The 18893-nt window shown below is 42.5% G+C and overlaps 1 protein-coding gene across 2 annotated transcripts in view; it reads right to left on the reverse strand.

The window, feature by feature from the left end:
- CCDC171 (coiled-coil domain containing 171) overlaps nucleotides 1-18893 on the reverse strand; it is a 199105-nt gene that overhangs the window by 26840 nt on the left and 153372 nt on the right. For both annotated transcript variants that reach the window (XM_081844815.1, XM_081844814.1), the window contains one exon: nucleotides 10956-11108. In XM_081844815.1, coding sequence (XP_081700941.1) covers nucleotides 10956-11108 — 153 coding nt within the window. The remainder of the gene's footprint in view (nucleotides 1-10955; nucleotides 11109-18893) is intronic.

The raw sequence follows: 18893 nt of genomic DNA on the forward strand, positions 1-18893 counted from the left end.
AAACGCCGTTTAACTTCCCACCAGAGCGGTACCTATTTATCTACTTGCATTTTGACGTGCTTTCAAACTGCTAGGTTGGCAGGAGCAGGGACTGAGCAACAGGAGCTCACCCCGTCGCGGGGATTCGAACCGCCGACCTTCTGATCGGCAAGTCCTAGGCTCTGTGGTTTAACCCACAGCGCCACCCGTGTCCCCATGAGGGCAGTAGGGAATTTTGATACTGTAGGCCAAACACCCACTGCCACTCTATCTAACCCTCCAGATTCTGCCCCAAGCTCCACTCCTCATTGGCCATGTGCCACACGGTCCCTGAGGGCTTCTGCCCAGTTGAAATAAGTCCTTGAACTGCAATACTGCAATACCTTTTGCTTGCTTGCCTGGCTGGAAAGATGAGTGGGTGGAATTCAGCGACACGATAATACATTGGATACCTTTGGTTGCGAACGGGATACATTCCGGAGGCCTGTTCGCAACATGAAAAGCCCATAACCTGAAGCACTGTATCTGCGCAGGTGTGCGGCACGATTTAGCGCTTCTGCGTATGTGGCAAAACCTGGAAGTAACCCTTTCCGGTACTTCCGGGTCGCCGCGGGACGCAACCTGAAAAACGTATCATGAAGCAAACATAACATGAGGTATGACTATACTACAGTTCCTACCCTCCAGAACAGGACTTTTAATAAGTCTTTGTAATTTTCTTCTTTTTATTTCAGCTTTGTGAAGCACCTGCCATTTAATCATATACAGTGGTACCTCAGGTTACATACGCTTCAGGTTACATACGCTTCAGGTTACAGACTCCACTAACCCATAAATATTAGTTACAGATAGGTAGCCGTGTTGGTCTGCCATAGTCAAAACAAAAAAATTCCTTCCAGTAGCACCTTAAAGACCAACTAAGTCAGTTCTTGGTATGAGCTTTCGTGTGCATGCACACTTCTTCAGATACACTGAAACAGAAGTTTCCAGACCTTTCTATATAGTGAGAAGGTGGGGAGGGGTATTACTCAGAAGGGTGGTAGGAATGGGTGATTGGCAGATAGCTGTGATGAGCCTGTTGACGACTCTTAACGACTGCAATAGGTCTTACAGGAGGAAGCAAGGGGTGAAAAGGTGAAAAATGGCTTTGTCATGTATAATGAGATAAGAATCCTAGGTCTTTGTTCAGGCCAGGTTTTTCCATTGTTTTAAGTTTGGTGATAAGTTGTAATTCAGCAGCTTCTCTTTCCAGTCTATTTCTGAAATTCCTTTGTAGTAAAACAGCTACTTTGAGATCTTGTATAGAATGTCCTGGGAGATTGAAGTGTTCTCCTACTGGTTTCTCTGTCTTGTGATTCCTGATGTCCGATTTATGTCCGTTTATTCTTTGGCGTAAGGTCTGGCCTGTTTGTCCAATATAGAGAGCTGAAGGACACTGTTGGCATTTTATGGCATACACAATGTTAGACGATGAGCAATTAAATAGTCCCGAAATGGTATGTGTGATGTTGTTGGGGCCAGTAATGGTGTTGTCCGGGTGTATGTGGCAGCAAAGTTGGCATCTGGGTTTATTACAGGCTCTGGTGCCAGTGTCTGTGTTAGGTCTGGTTGTAGTATTATTGTGGGTTAGGAGTTGTTTAAGACTGGGTGGCTGTCTGTAGGCAATGAAAGGTCTTCCTCCCAGAGCTTGAGAAAGAGAACTGTCATTGTCCAGGAGAGGTTGTAGATCTCTGATGATGCGTTGTACTGTTTTAACTTGGGAGCTGTATGTGATGACTAGAGGTGTTCTGTTATTTTCTTTTTTGGGTCTGTCTTGCAGCAAGTTCTCTCTGGGTATCAGTCTGGCTCTGTTGATCTGTTGTCTAACTTCATCTGTTGGGTATTTTAGTTCTAAAAAGGTTTGCTGTAGATCTCTTAGGTGAGAGTCTCTGTCAGTAGAATTGGAACAGATGCGGCTGTAACGTAGTGCCTGGCTATATACAATGGACTGTTTGGTATGTTTGGGATGGTAGCTAGAGGCATGTAGATATGTTTGTCGGTCAGTTGGTTTACGGTATAAGGTGGTGTCTATGTGCCCATCCTGTATTTTTATAGTAGTGTCCAGAAAATGTATTTCTTGCATAGATTGATTCATTGTTAGGTTGATTGTGGGGTGAAAATCATTGAATTTCTGGTGGAAGGTGTTCAGGGTCTGTTGACCATGTGTCCAGATGATAAAAATATCGTCAATGTATCGCAGGTATAAGAGAGGTTTGAGTGGGTAAGAGTTTAGGAAACGTTGTTCTAAATCTGCCATGAAGATGTTGGCGTACTGTGGGGCCATGCGGGTGCCCATTGCTGTGCCGCTGATCTGAAGGAACAGGTCATCACCGAATTTGAAGTTGTTGTGGGTAAGGACAAATTGGCAGAGTTTGGTGGCAAAGTCCGCTGTGGTTTTATCTGAAATGGTGTTCCTTATAGCTTGTAAACCATCGTTGTGTGGGATATTGGTATACAGGGATTCCACATCCATAGTAGCTAGTATAGTATTGTTGGGAAGATTATTTAAAGATTGTATTTTCCTCAGAAAATCTGTGGTGTCACGTACATAGCTGGGAGCACTGATGGCATATGGTTTCAGAACAGAGTCCATATAACCGGAGACACCCACTGTAATAGTGCCAATACCTGAAATGATGGGGCGTCCTGGATTTCCTGGTTTGTGTATTTTAGGTAGAAGATAGAAAGTTCCTGGTCGAGGTTCTGTTGGTGTGTTAGTGAGGATCTGTTCTTGGATGTGTGGGGGTAGCTCCTTAACAATCTTGTTCAGTTCTTTTTTGTATTCTTGTGTGGGGTCTGAATCCAATTTTATGTAAAAGGCGGTATTGGAAAGTTGTCTGTGAGCCTCCTGGATGTAGTCAGTTTTGTTCATGATGACGACAGCTCCACCTTTGTCCGCTTCTTTAATTATGATGTCTGGGTTGTTTCTGAGATTATCTATGGCTCTCCTTTCAGCATGGTTTAGATTTTGTTGTAAGCGATGGTGTTTTCTGGTCACATCTGTTTGGATTCTGTGGCGGAAGCAGTCAATGTACAAGTCCAGTGTGGTATTGCGTCCATCAGGAGGGGTCCATGTGGAGTCCCTTTTTGTGTAACACTTTTTCGGTGGTAGTTGGTGGTCAGTGTTCTGTTGGGAGGGTGGTTGTTGTTCTCCAGTGGGTTGAGAGGTGTTGTGTTGTGAAGTTGTTGCTTGTTCTGCTTTGTCTTGTTGTTGTGTGTGTTGAAAATACTCCTTCAGGCGTAAACGGCGGAAAAATGCTTCCAAGTCCCCGTAGAACTGGATCATGTGTGGGGATTTGGCAGGGCAGAATGACAGTCCACGTGAAAGGACTGATTCCTCAGCTGGGCTGAGTGCTTGCTGTGAGAGATTGACAATATTGTTGATCTTGTTTTGATTTGTAGCCTGTAGGTTGGAAAGGTTAGAGAGTTTCTTGTTTTTCTGTTTTTTCAGTAGCTCCAGTTGAGAGTGGTAAATGTTTTGTTTTTCCTTTTGGAACTCTTGCCAAGCTTGGTGGTTCCTGATAGAGTTGTCCAATACAAGGAGTTCCTCCTTTATTAGCTTCTGTTTAGAGTAGAGAACGCTGATCAGATGTTTGAGCAGCTTCTTAGAGAAAGTGTTGCATAGTTTTCTTGCATATTCAGTGGGATACGTGGATTGTAGAGGGTTCTTAATTCTAAGACCCTTGGGTATAATGTCCAGGTTCTTGCATTTAGTAAGAAAGAAGATATCAGTCTGTACCTGTGCAAGTTTCTTGGTGAGGTTGATGGACTTCCATTTCATGCGGCTCAATGTGGTGCCTTCCATAGTTCCAGTTACAGATAGGTAGCCGTGTTGGTCTGCCATAGTCAAAACAAAAAAATTCCTTCCAGTAGCACCTTAAAGACCAACTAAGTCAGTTCTTGGTATGAGCTTTCGTGTGCATGCACACTTCTTCAGATACACTGAAACAGAAGTTTCCAGACCTTTCTATATAGTGAGAAGGTGGGGAGGGGTATTACTCAGAAGGGTGGTAGGAATGGGTGATTGGCAGATAGCTGTGATGAGCCTGTTGACGACTCTTAACGACTGCAATAGGTCTTACAGGAGGAAGCAAGGGGTGAAAAGGTGAAAAATGGCTTTGTCATGTATAATGAGATAAGAATCCTAGGTCTTTGTTCAGGCCAGGTTTTTCCATTGTTTCTATGCAAGAAATACATTTTCTGGACACTACTATAAAAATACAGGATGGGCACATAGACACCACCTTATACCGTAAACCAACTGACCGACAAACATATCTACATGCCTCTAGCTACCATCCCAAACATACCAAACAGTCCATTGTATATAGCCAGGCACTACGTTACAGCCGCATCTGTTCCAATTCTACTGACAGAGACTCTCACCTAAGAGATCTACAGCAAACCTTTTTAGAACTAAAATACCCAACAGATGAAGTTAGACAACAGATCAACAGAGCCAGACTGATACCCAGAGAGAACTTGCTGCAAGACAGACCCAAAAAAGAAAATAACAGAACACCTCTAGTCATCACATACAGCTCCCAAGTTAAAACAGTACAACGCATCATCAGAGATCTACAACCTCTCCTGGACAATGACAGTTCTCTTTCTCAAGCTCTGGGAGGAAGACCTTTCATTGCCTACAGACAGCCACCCAGTCTTAAACAACTCCTAACCCACAATAATACTACAACCAGACCTAACACAGACACTGGCACCAGAGCCTGTAATAAACCCAGATGCCAACTTTGCTGCCACATACACCCGGACAACACCATTACTGGCCCCAACAACATCACACATACCATTTCGGGACTATTTAATTGCTCATCGTCTAACACTGTGTATGCCATAAAATGCCAACAGTGTCCTTCAGCTCTCTATATTGGACAAACAGGCCAGACCTTACGCCAAAGAATAAACGGACATAAATCGGACATCAGGAATCACAAGACAGAGAAACCAGTAGGAGAACACTTCAATCTCCCAGGACATTCTATACAAGATCTCAAAGTAGCTGTTTTACTACAAAGGAATTTCAGAAATAGACTGGAAAGAGAAGCTGCTGAATTACAACTTATCACCAAACTTAAAACAATGGAAAAACCTGGCCTGAACAAAGACCTAGGATTCTTATCTCATTATACATGACAAAGCCATTTTTCACCTTTTCACCCCTTGCTTCCTCCTGTAAGACCTATTGCAGTCGTTAAGAGTCGTCAACAGGCTCATCACAGCTATCTGCCAATCACCCATTCCTACCACCCTTCTGAGTAATACCCCTCCCCACCTTCTCACTATATAGAAAGGTCTGGAAACTTCTGTTTCAGTGTATCTGAAGAAGTGTGCATGCACACGAAAGCTCATACCAAGAACTGACTTAGTTGGTCTTTAAGGTGCTACTGGAAGGAATTTTTTTGTTTTGACCATAAATATTACCTCAGGTTAAGAACTTTGCTTCAGGATGAGAACAGAAATCGTGCTTTGGCGGCGCTGCGGCAGCGGGAGGCCCCATTAGCTAAAGTGGTGCTTCAGGTTAAGAACAGTTTCAGGTTAAGAACAGACCTCCAGAATGAATTAAATACTTAACCTGAGGTACCACTGTACAAAGTCACACTCCATGCAGCAGTAGCAATTGCAAAAGACGCCTTGCTAGAGGGAAGGGAGCATTTCCCAGCACTTAGCATTGCAGTTCCTGGGAAAATGCAATGTCCCTATGACCAAAGACCTGTGCAGAAGAGACTTGTCAGGATCCCAACAATAAATGAGTAATACTTTTGTTGGCTGTGCTCAAAACTATCTGAGAAGGCCCTCAGATCTATGATTCATAACAACATTGTTTCCCCCCAAACATTCTCAGACTGCCTGTTCCAAAGGTCTCCTGAATTGTGTCATCTCTACATAGCTCAGTTTGTGGCATTTCATCACAACGACGCCTCACGGAAAACAAATGAAATAAATACCACACACAAAACCGCATAAAAGCATTAATGACACAGGCGGCGGTTGGATTGCGACATTAGTGGGGATTTGCATCCAAAAGTAACAACTCTTGATATTTCCAGTGGTAGGATGACAGCCCACCTCTTTCTCCAGCTGTTATCTCACTTGCAACCATCTTCTCCTGAGGTTCATAATTCTTCCCCGCCCCCTTGATCTGAAGCTGTCCTCCTGACCCTGGAACATTCCCATCCCCTCTTCATGCATGCAATCCCCGTCTCCTCCTCAGATTCTCTCACTCCATCCTCCCCCTAATTCTTTTCTGCCCGTTTCCCCTCTCTTTTGTGATACTATCTAGATTCCAAACGTTTGAGTAATTGCTGAGAATTCCTCCCAATATGCAATATAATTGCATAACTCTTTGTCTGCGGCCAGGTCGACATTTTTTTCGCTCTTTCTGCACAAAAACTTCAGCATTCTTAACTAAAACCTCCTAACGTTTGCAGAAATAACTTTTTTCCTAGTGCCTAACGATTGCAGAAATAACCTCGTTTCCCAGTGCCAACAACAGGATTTCCCTGCCCTCAAGCAAGGAATGGGAATAGCTGTTCCTCCCGTGGGATTGTGGGTGGCAATCATACTCTGGAGTGGTGGATTTGTCCACTATTTGGTTGCTGTTGTGTTTTGGGGTTGTTGCTGTTGTTTAGTTAGCAGAAAGCAAAACATGCCTTCGGCAGAAGGACAACCCAATACGTGGACAATGTGCACATTTGTTTGAATGCCTCTAGGTATATCAATCATGATATAGCTTCAGCCATGCATAGCTCAGTTGATTGAGCATGAGACTCCTGGTCTGCCCCGCAGAGGACCTTAAGGTCCATGAATAATCCTAATTTGGAGGTCCTGGGCCCTAAAGAAGTCAGATTAGCCTCTACCAGGGCCAGGGCCTTCTCAGTGATGGCTCTGACCTGGTGGAATGCTCTGTCCCATGAGACCAGGGCCCTGCAGGATTTAACTTCTTTCCGCAGGGCCTGTAAGACAGAGCTATTCCACCTGGCTTTCAATCTGAACTTAGCCTGATCTTTTATTCCCCTTCCTTCCCTCCCTCTCCCCTTTTTATGAAGACTACTCACTCTGGGATGCCACAGCTAATTCTCCCCTGGTCTCCTCGCTGACCCAAATAGGACTCATTTAACCAGCTAGCCCTGGTGATCATCTAATGTTTATTGGATGGATTTCCCCCCAAAATTGATTTTTGAATTCTGAATTTATTTTCACATTTTATACTGTAGTTTATGCTGTTTTTTGTTGCATCAATTAAGTGTTTTAAATCTGTTGTTGGCCGCCCTGAGCCTGGTTTTCTGAACTGGGAAGGGCGGGGTATACATAAAAAAATATTTATTATTATTTATTATTAATCTCAGGGTCATGGGTTTGAGCCCCAAGTTGGGCAAAAGATTCCTGCATTGCAGGGGGCTGGTCCCTCCCAACTCTACAATTCAAAGATTTGGTGATTCTGTGAAATTCAAGTTTATTCTTTCTTTTCGACATGATCACAGGTATGGTTCTGAGCCGTGTGATGCAAACAAGAGTTGCCCAGACTCTTTCCTAAGCCAAACGTGGGAATATTTGAATAAGCAATCACTGAATTAAACAAGACCAACAGGGAACCAGGCAGAGAGGGCCTTCTCGGTGGTGGTGCCCTCCCTATGGAACGCCCTCCCATCAGATGTCAAGGAGATAAAGAACTACACAACTTTCAGAAGACACCTGAAGGCAGCCCTGTTTAGGGAAGTTTTTAATGTTTGATGGTTTATTGTGTTTTTATATTTTGCTGGAAGCTGCCCACAGTGGCTGGGGAAACCCAGCCAGGTGGGTGGGGTGTGTATGTATGTATGTATGTATGTATAAATAAATAAATGATAGGGATAAACTAAAACAGTATCAGTTGAGATGAATGTTGCAAACTAAGTGTTATATTCATCTCCTTTTAAGGATTTTGAGAGTTCTGCTTTCTGAAAAAAATTGGGAGCGCATACAGGCTTAGACCTATTTAGTTATGTTACAAATTATCCATCATGTATGCAAATATTACCCATTAATTAAGAATGATAGGTAATATAGCTGAGGCGTTTTCTGTTTTGATAGGTTTTGCATTCCAAAACATGCAGCTGCACTAATACAATGCTAACACTTTGTGTCTGTACATGGCACCTGGATAGTTTATAAAGCATGATTCAGAGGCTTTTCGCTCTGCAGTTCAAACCCCAGCCCAACACTTCAAAAAGAGTTTGTTAGAATGAACTTTCCTCAAAGCTCTCTCTGGCCAGAGGAAAGCAGCTCCCTGCGTAGCAGGCTGCACTTGGCACGGCGCCCGCTCCCTTGTTCACAACTTAAGCACCAGTAGCAATCGCAACAAATATTCAGGCGGAGACAAAAAGGAAGATCTGAAAAAAGTTGCCGAGTTGAACATGTAAAAACCAAGCAAGATGCCAAAGATACGTAAAGAGTTTTAGGCCAGTTAAGACTCTGATCCTATTTTTTGCACGTGTGTTAATAATAATAATAATAATAATAATAATAATAATAATAATAATTTTTATTTATACCCCACCCTCCCTGGCCAAAACCGGGCTCAGAACAGCTAACGTTGAATGTATAACACATTAACATATAATCAGGCAATTAATTAAAATACATCCTAAAATCAGATCAGGATCGGAGTAATATCCGATCAGATGTTGCCTGATGATGGCTTCCAAAAGTGCACAGGCACAACCCCACACCACACTTTCACCCTAAAAAGCTAAAGAAGTCATGTATGAATCCATGGCCTGATAGCTAAACCGTGGCTTGTCTTAATGTCTGGACCCCAGGTCTATCCTCAGAGTGTGGTTTGGTTCAGGGGTGAGACAAACCGCAATCTTGAACCCGCAGTTGTTCTGCAAACATGAACTTGTTATTTCCCATCTCAATTGTTTCAATGGGAGAGAAAATAACTTTTGATCCACAGCCTCCCCCAAATATTCCCTAACATCCCTGAGGGACTGATGGGCAAACGAGTGATCTTGGTGGAAATGTCTTCTTCCACCCCAAGAAGGAGGCCTTGGGTGAGAGACCTTCTCCTCTACCTTCCCTGATCCACAAGGTCCAAGCGACCCTCATCTGCCCTTCCCACAAGGTAAGGATTGCTCCCTTTGTTAGCCTTAATTTATTTGTGGGCAATAATGTTTCAGAGATTAAATTAGACTTGAAATTGGATTAAATCTTATAGTACGGGGCGGGGAGGAGAAACCCCATGTTTCATTAGCAGAGAATATGCTATGACTGAAATATAGATGTCCATGGAGAATATTCACTTTTTAATTCACCAGTTTGTTTCGGGGGAAAAAGCTAACAATATTACCATATTTTTCCGTGTATAAGATGCCCCCATGTATAAGGCGCCCCCTATTTTGGGGGACTAAATTTAAAGAAAATGAGGGGAGATGGCCCAAAGTTGTTGAGCATTTTAGGGGGAATTGCACATGCGCCATCACCCCAGAGGGACCACAAAGAAAGTTCATCACAAAGCACTGGTCCAATGTGGATTTCCCTCTTTGGAAACCTGCCTGGACTTCAGATATCACCTTATTTGTATCTGCCCATTCTTCTAGTCTCCCAAGAAGGAGCCTGGCATATAGTTTGGAGGCTACATCTAACAAACTAATGGGTCTATAACTGGCAGGATTTTTCTTATCACCCTTTTTATATATTGGGGCAATTATACTCAGCTTCCACCCTTCAGGTATGCGACGTGAGCTGTTAACATATGAAAACAATTTTGCAAAAATGGGTGACCAGAAATCAGGTCTTATCTTATAGATCTCCATTGGGATCATATCTTCTCCTTGAGCTTTATTAGCTGGTTGGCTTGCAATTACCCTCTAAATTTGATTGGGCGTGACGCCTGGCCATTCTGGCAGTTCTAATAACTGAGTATGGTAAACTTGTGGGGGTGAGTCAGGACAGGGGCCATATATTCCTGTAAAATATGTCACCCAATCATTTCCTTGGACAGATGCTTCTAACGAGTAGCCCAGCCCATTTGTACCTTGGGCAACCAGATGCCAAAATTTCCGTGAGTCCTTTTGAAGTGCTGCGTCTCCCAATGCTTTCCACTGTTGTTCATAATATATTTGTTTCTTGCTTTTAAGTAATAACTTATAATTGTATTGTAATTGGGCTACCTCAGCTTGTAGAGCAAGATTGTGCTTATCCTGTTTTAACTTCAATTTTCTAAGTTCCCTAGCTAGGCATTTTTTGCTTTTCTGACATTCCTTATCAAACCAAGTCTGTCTTTTAAATTTTTTGTCCCAGAGGGACCATTGCTGAGGGTTGGCAAAGTGGGCATCCGCTCCCCTGAGCGGGAAACGCTCCCTAGAGCACAGGCCACCAACCAGCTGGCTGGAGTGCAGCTCCTCTCCCCACGCCACTATCCGTGTATAGGACGACCCCAGTTTTTTGACCTGATTTTTGAGCCAAAAAACCTCGTCTAATACACGGGAAAATACGGTATTTCTTAATAGGAGGTAGCAAACCTTTAAAGAAACTTTACTCCGGAATCATTGCCAAAGAAAAGGTAGATGTGATGCTATGCTTTTTGATTTGGCAATCTTACACACAAGCATTCATACAGGACAAAAGGGTGACAAATTAATTCAACTGTTTCCTCCTCAACTATAAAGCCTTTTACAGGGGGTAGAGATCAATTTGCTCTGAAGGGCAAAAGCCAAATTATAGATAATGTAATATACTCCATCTTTCCAGCAGAGCTACGTAATAAATAAAAAAATACTTTTTTTGTAATGCAACCCAGTTATGCAACCAAATGCAGGGCTCTGTAGAGTTGTGTGGCAGGGTAAAATTCTGAGGTGATGGGAAAAAATTATTATTATTATTATTATTATTATTATTATTATTATTATTATTATTATTTAAAAGCAGACACTTACCGTGTGCAAACTTTCATTTTCACGAAGGCATGCTGTTTGGAGTTCTGATTTCAGAGCTGCAATGTGATGCTGGTGGGACACTATTTCTCTCTCTAGTGTAGAGACTCTGGAGCATGCAAGCTGATAAACATCCATGAAACTTACAATCATTGCCTAAAGCGGAAGGAAAAGGAAAAGGAGTCGTCATTATATACAAATGCTGGTATCAGGTCTGTGTCATCTGTGCCTAACCACATCTCTGAAGAGGCAACATCTTATTATCTAGTTTGTTTAACTTACTTGCTCACGAACACACTCCCCCCAAAATTGAACATCAATACTTGCCTCTTAAAAATATATCAGATTGTATACATTTCTGCCAGCGCTGCAAATGCTATTCTGTTAATCTGGCAAAGCTTTCATTTCACTCTCTTCTACAATGTTTGAAGAATAATGTATTTGGATGTGTAAACAGAGCTTTCTGGACTCATCTCCCAGCTAATTTCACTCAGCGAAGCTCTGAAGAACACCAGAGAGGGAGTACGAACATTTTCAAAATGAATGGACTTGCTAATTCTCCCAACTCACCTTTAAAAAGAATTAGATTTAATTTGGCATGAAACTAAAGAAAGTTACAGACCTCTGAAAGTAAATAATCTGATTACAATATAGCTGGGAAAATAATTCTGTTCAGGTATATAGTGAAGGAATGTCCCAGCCGTGTAATATTGATCAGACCGATAATAAAGTTAACTGCACAAGAGAGTATAAATGATTTGGCAGTGCTGGTAACTTGATATCTGACCTAAATAGTATAACACTATTGGGATTATTGGACTTCTTTACAACTGGTTAATCACATTTTATAGTTATAGTTTCTCTCTGAAGTGACCTGTACTGATTTCTCAAATGTTAGAATAGCATTAGGGCTGATATATAAAAAATTATATTTCTTTACTGAATAAACCAAGATTAAAACAAAATATGGCATTTTTCTTTTTTTTCTGATAAAGTGAACGAACATTTTGGAATGATCAGGCTGGTAAACGTGTGTATAGACCAGGGGTCAGCAACTTTTTCAGCAGGGGGCCAGTCCACTGTCCCTCAGACCTTGTGGGGGGCTGGACTTTTTTGGGGGGGGCAATGAATGAATTCCTATGCCCCACAAATAACCCAGAGATGCACATTCTACTCATATAGAAACATGCTGATTTCTGGACCGTCCGCGGGCCCGATTTAGAAGGCAATTGGGCTGGATTTAGCCCAAGGGCCTTAGTTTGCCTACCCATGTGAAGTGAAGGACATGAGGCAGGAGTTGATAATGCAGGTGAGCTGTGCACAAGCAAGCTGCCAGCTAGCTCTGTGGAGGCTCCTTTTATTGGCACAATATGCAAACCCAGGCAGATACATTTTGGGTTGTGACCTTTACACATCTTCCAGTCCCAAGATTGTGGGGTGGTACAAAGTTATTTTGGAACCTGTTTCCACCGCGTCATTTTCCCCTTGCACAATGTATGATGAAGGAGACAAAGGTCTCAGAGAAAAAGGTCACAGACAGGACACGGCAGACTACTGAGACCGCAAATGGTTAGACAGAGGGCAAGATGTTCAGACAGCTCTGGACTTCTTGTGAGGGGGAGTGTACTCCGCACCCCAAGGTCATGCGTGCAGGCAGCTGAGGCTGCCCACGGGCAGGAGTGTGCTCCACAACCAAGCGATCATTCCTACACCCATGGTATAGACCCTCCAAGTGTCCCTATTTTTCATGGATGTCCCTGATTTAGAGAAGCCATCCCAGTTTCTGGTTTGATCCCGGAATGTCCTGCTTTTCCTTAGGATGGCCCTGATTTTATCCGAGAAATGTTGGAAGGTATGGAGTTATGTGACCCCCCCCCCAAGCCAAGGAGATAAACAACTATATAACTTTTAGAAGACATCTGAAGGCAGCTCTGTATAGGGAAGTTTTCTTTTAATGTTGAATGTTGAATGATATTTTTATATACGTTGGAAGCTGCTCAGAGCGGCTGGGGCAATCCAGTCAGATGGACGGGGTGTTGTTGTTGTTGTTGTCATTATTGAATAGGGTGTCCCTATTTCCATTGGAGAAAGGTTGGGGCCTAGGCGAGTAATCAGAGTCCTGTTTAGCATACCTTATCCCAACCATGGGATATGTGAGTGAGAGCTGGACCATAAAGAAGGTTGATCGCCGAAAAATTGATGCTTTTGAATTCTGGTGCTGGAGGAGACTCTTGAGAGTCCCATGGACTGCAAGAAGATTAAACTGAGTGCTCACTGGAAGGACAGATCCTGAAGCTGAGGCTCCAATACTATGGCCACCTCACAAGAAGAGAAGACTCCCTGGAAAGACCCTAATGTCGGGAAAGATTGAGGGCTCAAGGAGAAGGGGATGACAGAGGACGAGATGGTTGGGTAGTGTTCTCGAAGCTACTAACATGAGTTTGACCAAACTGTTGGAGGCAGTGGAAGACAGGAGTGCCTGGCGTGCTCTGGTCCATGGGGTCACGAAGAGTCGGACACGACTAAACAAAAACAACATTCCAACCCTGCAGCTCAGCTATACATGTTCCTCAAACATTTTTGAGGTTCAGTGAATTATTATGCTCATCTGTAGAAGAAGCAGAAATATGATCATTTTGATACCTTGGGATGGAAGAGGATGATGGGTTGGAGAAAGAGATGCGCATTTGCACAGCAGATACAGAGAAGGAACTGTGTGTAGCGAAAAAGACCTTCCATGTAGGGAGTCACTCGCTGGACTGGAACCACACACAAACTGCATTGTGATCACAGAATCACAGAGTGTGATTCTAACCCCTAGTGTGCTTTCAAACACTGCCTTTATTTGCCGGATATGGCCCAGATTGCTGTATTCATGCCTCGCTATCTTATTGGGCTACGCATATCCTATTGCACACAACTATAGCTATATCATGGATGCCAGATCATAGAAGCATAGAATTGGAGAGTTGGAAGAGACCCCATGATTCATTTATTTGGACAACCTACAATGCAGGAATGGGCACAACTCAGTATTTTGGTGCAAGCTGAAAGTTCGTCAGCTATTGTACTTGGTGGGTTTGGCTCACTGCTATTGATATAATGAGTCTATATTGAATATAGCAAATCCAAGAGTGTTTTTACACATGGTCTCTGTGCTTGAAACACATCATTTGTGAATTATGTCAATGCACAGACAAAAGTCGCTACTGACTTGTACAGCATAGCTAAGGGAATTTTTAAAAACTATTTAACAGAAATGCTTGCAAAAAAGCTTCTCCATCCCCTCAACTCCAACCATTAGATATTTCACGCAAAGTGTTGAAGAAACAATTCTACTTAAACAGTTATGTTATGTTCCTTTTTTCTCATGTTAACTTTTTTTTTGTTCTCAATTACAAAAGTGTAATTTTTGCTCTTTTTTAAAAAAACACACACAGAGAAAGGTTAAAAACCACTTGTTCAATACTGTTCAAATATCAGAAACACAGACAAGTACAAATGACCAGATAGAACAGTATGTTATGCAATCATAAGAAACTATAGGCGTTATGAATCAATTGCAATCCAGTCTAATCTCCCAAGTGAAATTTAGACAGCGCTACATACATTTTAATTCGGACAAGTTCTTTGGAGTAACATTTCCTACTTTCCCAAAAGGAACCATGGAATTTTCAGTATCAAGTGTTCAGAGACTCATATTTAAATCTCAGCGGAAAGATGATATTTCCAGTAGCTCACAGTATTTATTAGTGTGCTGCCAAGAATGGATTTATTGCTGACTCAGCATAAAGTAACCTGTGCGGTAATTAAGAAAAATCAAGATTTCTGTTTTTGACTTTTTTTCCTATAGACAGTAGGATGAAGAGTCTATAACTTCTATAATACAGAACTCCTTTTCTGTTTTACGGAGTTCAATACCTTTTTTCTTTTTTACAATTCGTTTTAAAATAGTACGTTAAATTTCTGACTGAATATCACCTGTCCTCTGCGAGGCTGTTTCTGCAGAGTCCAGCCATTTTTTAGCTGACAGTCCATTTCTACTCTTCCATCCCAAGGAACCAGATTCCTCAGATGTGCCTAGTTTAAGGCGCAATGTCTGGACCTTTATTGTGCTGGTTAGCTGAAACGTTTATCTTCTGGCTTTGTCACATTTACACCACAAACCGGCATCACACAGAATTTACTGGGGCGAAATTATTCTCTTTGGTGTAAGAATTTTTCATCATTTGGTATAAGAATTGCCAAAGCTCTTACAACCAAGCAGACAGACAATAAACCCCACATAGGTACATTCAAACCAAAAGGAAAGAGAGACATATTTGGAAACATCCCACCCACTTCTAAAAGGCCACAGATATTTAAAGGTCAAAAGCCTGGTTACCAGGTTTTAGCCTGGTGCCAGAGATAATGATGGCGCCAGGTGGGCCTCCCTGGGGAGAGCATTCCACAAATGGGGAGCCACTGAAGAAAAGGCTCTGTTCTTGTGTTGCCACCCTCCAGACCTCCTGTGGAGGAGGCACAGAGACATTTGCAGGGAAACCAAAATGCTTGTTTACAAAGCTATTGTACTACCAACCTTACTGTATGCTTGAGAAACGCGGACCACTTATAAACGCCATCTCCAACTCCTTGAAAGATTAAATCAACAGTGTCTCCTAAAAATTGTACACATCACTTGGGAAGACAGGCAAACTAATGCCAGTGTACTGGAAGAAGAAAATATCACCAGTGTCGAAGCAATGATTCTTCAACATCAACTTCGTTGGACTGAGCATGTTGTGTGGATGCCTGACGATCATCTTCCAAAGCAACTACTCTATCCCCAACTTATGAACGGAAAGCGTAATGCTGGTGGCCAACAAAAGGGGTTCAAAGACTCTCTAAAGGCAATTTTTAAAAAATGTAGTATAAACACAGACAACTGGGAAACACTGGCCTGCGTGCGCTCCAGTTGGAGAGCAGCCTTTACCAACGGTGTCATGGGCTTTGAAGACACATGAACTCAGGACGAAAGGGATAAATGTGCTAAGAGGAAGGCATGTTTGGCAAACCCTCTTCATGATCCACTCCCACCTGGAAACCAATGTCCCCACTGTGGAAGGATGTGTGGATCCACAATTGGCCTCCACAGTCACTTATGGATTCATTGTTTAAACTGTGTTTATTGAAGACAATCTTAGTCAGCTACAAGTGATCACCAAAGAAGGAGAAGGAGGCATATGAAGAACGGCTTGGAGGATGATCTCAGATTGGTTCATATGACAAGGGGCAGTCCTTGAGGCATTGTGGTCCTGAGCCATTTGCACCCGGAAACTAATTGGCAGCCAGTGCAGTCGGAAGCAGATGGGCTTGTGCAAAGGTGGACCAGGAAAGATCACCTGAATTCTGCTAGATTCACCTTCCGCTTGTAGCTTCCATGTTCTAAAATCCCTGTGATAGCAGAGGGTTTGACCCAGCCTTCAGCAAAAGATTGGGGGGGGGGCAAAGTGGAAAATCCTGCTGTAGAAGAGAAACTCCAGTGACGGTTCTCGAGATCCCACACACTGCTTTCAAAAAACAGTGATGAAGATTTTTGAAGAAGAAGAAGAAGAAGAAGAAGAAGAAGAAGAAGAAGAAGATTGATAGAGGAATGCAGCCTCTTGATTTCTTACTGAATTGGCAGTACTATTACAGGGAAACTAACAACACAACATTTGAAAGAAGTCACTTATCATTATAAATAAAACCAACCAAAAAAAGAGAAGGGTTATACTGTTCTTGATTAGAAAGTAATCATGTCTTCCTGAACCGTTTTTTACAACCCAGACAGATTCATATGGAACGTTCATTTAAAAACCGAAATCCCTTCCAGACTGGGGAGTATTGTAAGAATGTCAGAGGGGCAGGAAAGCTAGCCACAGCAATTCTGAAGGCTGAAGAATTTTAATTTCAAGCATTAAAAAGCCATTTTAAATTGAAACACAGGATGTAAGTTAATAAAGCCTAAAACATACACAAGGCTGCCAATTTTAGAGTAGAAACAGTAACAAATTACTCAGGAGTAACCAAATGCAAGGAAGTAATAAGAGAGCAAATGGTTCCTGAGTGACCTCCTTCCTGTCCTTTTGACCTTTTTACTTTTCTATTGTACATTATATTATATTCTTAAGAAAACATCTTATACAGATGGGGAAACCCAGCCAGATGGGTGGGGTATAAATAATAAATTATAAAATTATTATAAACACGGTGGCAACAGAGTTTACTCCCAGAGAATTGGCCAATTTTAAGGAATGACCTCTGGGCCAATACCAACTTCCAGAAACAGCTCGCTGAACATGTACAGTGGTACCTTGGGTTACAGACGCTTCAGGTTACAGACTCTGCTAACCAAGAAATAGCACCTTGGGTTAAGAACTTTGCTTCAGGATGAGAACAGAAATCGTGCTCTGGTGGCGCACCAGCAGCGGGAGGCCCCATTAGCTAAAGTGGTACCTCAGGTGCTTCAGGTTAAGAACAGTTTCAGGTTAAGAACGGATCTCCGGAACGAATTAGGTTCTTAACCCAAGGTACCACTGTATGTTGGAAGCTGCCCAGAGTAGCTGGGGCAACCCAGTAAGATGTGTGGGGTATAAATAGAAAATTATCATTATGGAATGGGACGTCCCTATTTTCATCAGAGAAATGTTGGAGGGTATGTAATCTAACCAGCCATTTCTCTTTGTTATTCCCCAGACTACTGAGATGTAGAGAGTTTAAAGAAAGGACTTTTCTTCTGAGTCTGTGACCCCAGGGCCACCCTTGTTTAAACAGTGTGGTCCTTCAGTGAAGCCATAATGAGTTGATTCCCCCACCATCCAAAAGATGTTGACTTGGTCTTGTAGATCTTCTGACTGCTGGTACTATGGATCAGTCTACAGTGGTACCTCGGATTACATACGCTTCAGGTTACAGACACTTCAGGTTAAGGACTCCACTAACCCAGAAGTAGTACCTCGGGTTAAGAACTTTGCTTCAGAATGAGAACAGAAATCGTGCAGCGGCAGCAGGAGGCCCCATTAGCTAAAGTGGTGCTTCTGGTCAAGAACAGTTTCAGGTTAAGTACGGACCTCCAGAACGAATTAAGTTCTTAACCCGAGGTACCACTGTAATGTTCCATGTTCCTTCCCCCCGGTAAAATTCTGATAGGTCAGCGGTGGGGAACTGTTTCACCCCAAGAGCCACGTTGCATTTGGGGCTCACCTTCTGAGACTCACATGGTCAGAGCTTCCAAGTGTCCCTATTTTCCAGGGACAGTCCCAGATTTACAGAAGCCGTACCGGTTTCTGATTTGATCCCAGAATGTCCCGCTTTTCCTTAGGACGTCCCTATTTTAACTGGAAAAATGTTGAAGGATACGGAGTAGCCAAGGATACTAGAGCCGCCCAGAGTGGCTGGTGCAACCCAGTCAGGTGGGTGGGGTATAAACAAAATAATAATAATAATAATAATAATAATAATAATAATAATAGGTGTTGTTGTTCCATAGGACGTCCCTATTTTCACCTGAGAAATGTTGGAGGGTATGCCTTTGCATTTAATTAGTAAGATCAAGGAAAGTCACAGTTATTGCCAAGTTTGAAGCAACTCAAGAAGAATGTTCTAGAAAACAGAGCTCTCACTGCTCAAGTTGCTAAATGACTCCTTGCAAAGGAACTGTTATTAATTTTAATACTTTCATTCATCTATGGGTTATTTAAAGGAACATTCTTTACTGCAGGGGAGGACTTTAGTAATGTGGCGCCCTGGGCGAGGACAAAATTTGGCACCCCCTAACTTTGAGTAGGTACCAATATAAATATAGGTATAATTATTATTATTATTACTATTACTATTTTGGGCCACCTCAGCTTAGTGCCCTGTGTGGCAGAACTGCCCACACTGCCCTAAATCCGGCACTGTTTACTGTATCCAGTGGTC

Source organism: Podarcis erhardii, assembly GCF_964252035.2.
Source record: "Podarcis erhardii genome assembly, chromosome: 17".
Classification (NCBI taxonomy): Eukaryota; Metazoa; Chordata; class Lepidosauria; order Squamata; family Lacertidae; genus Podarcis; species Podarcis erhardii.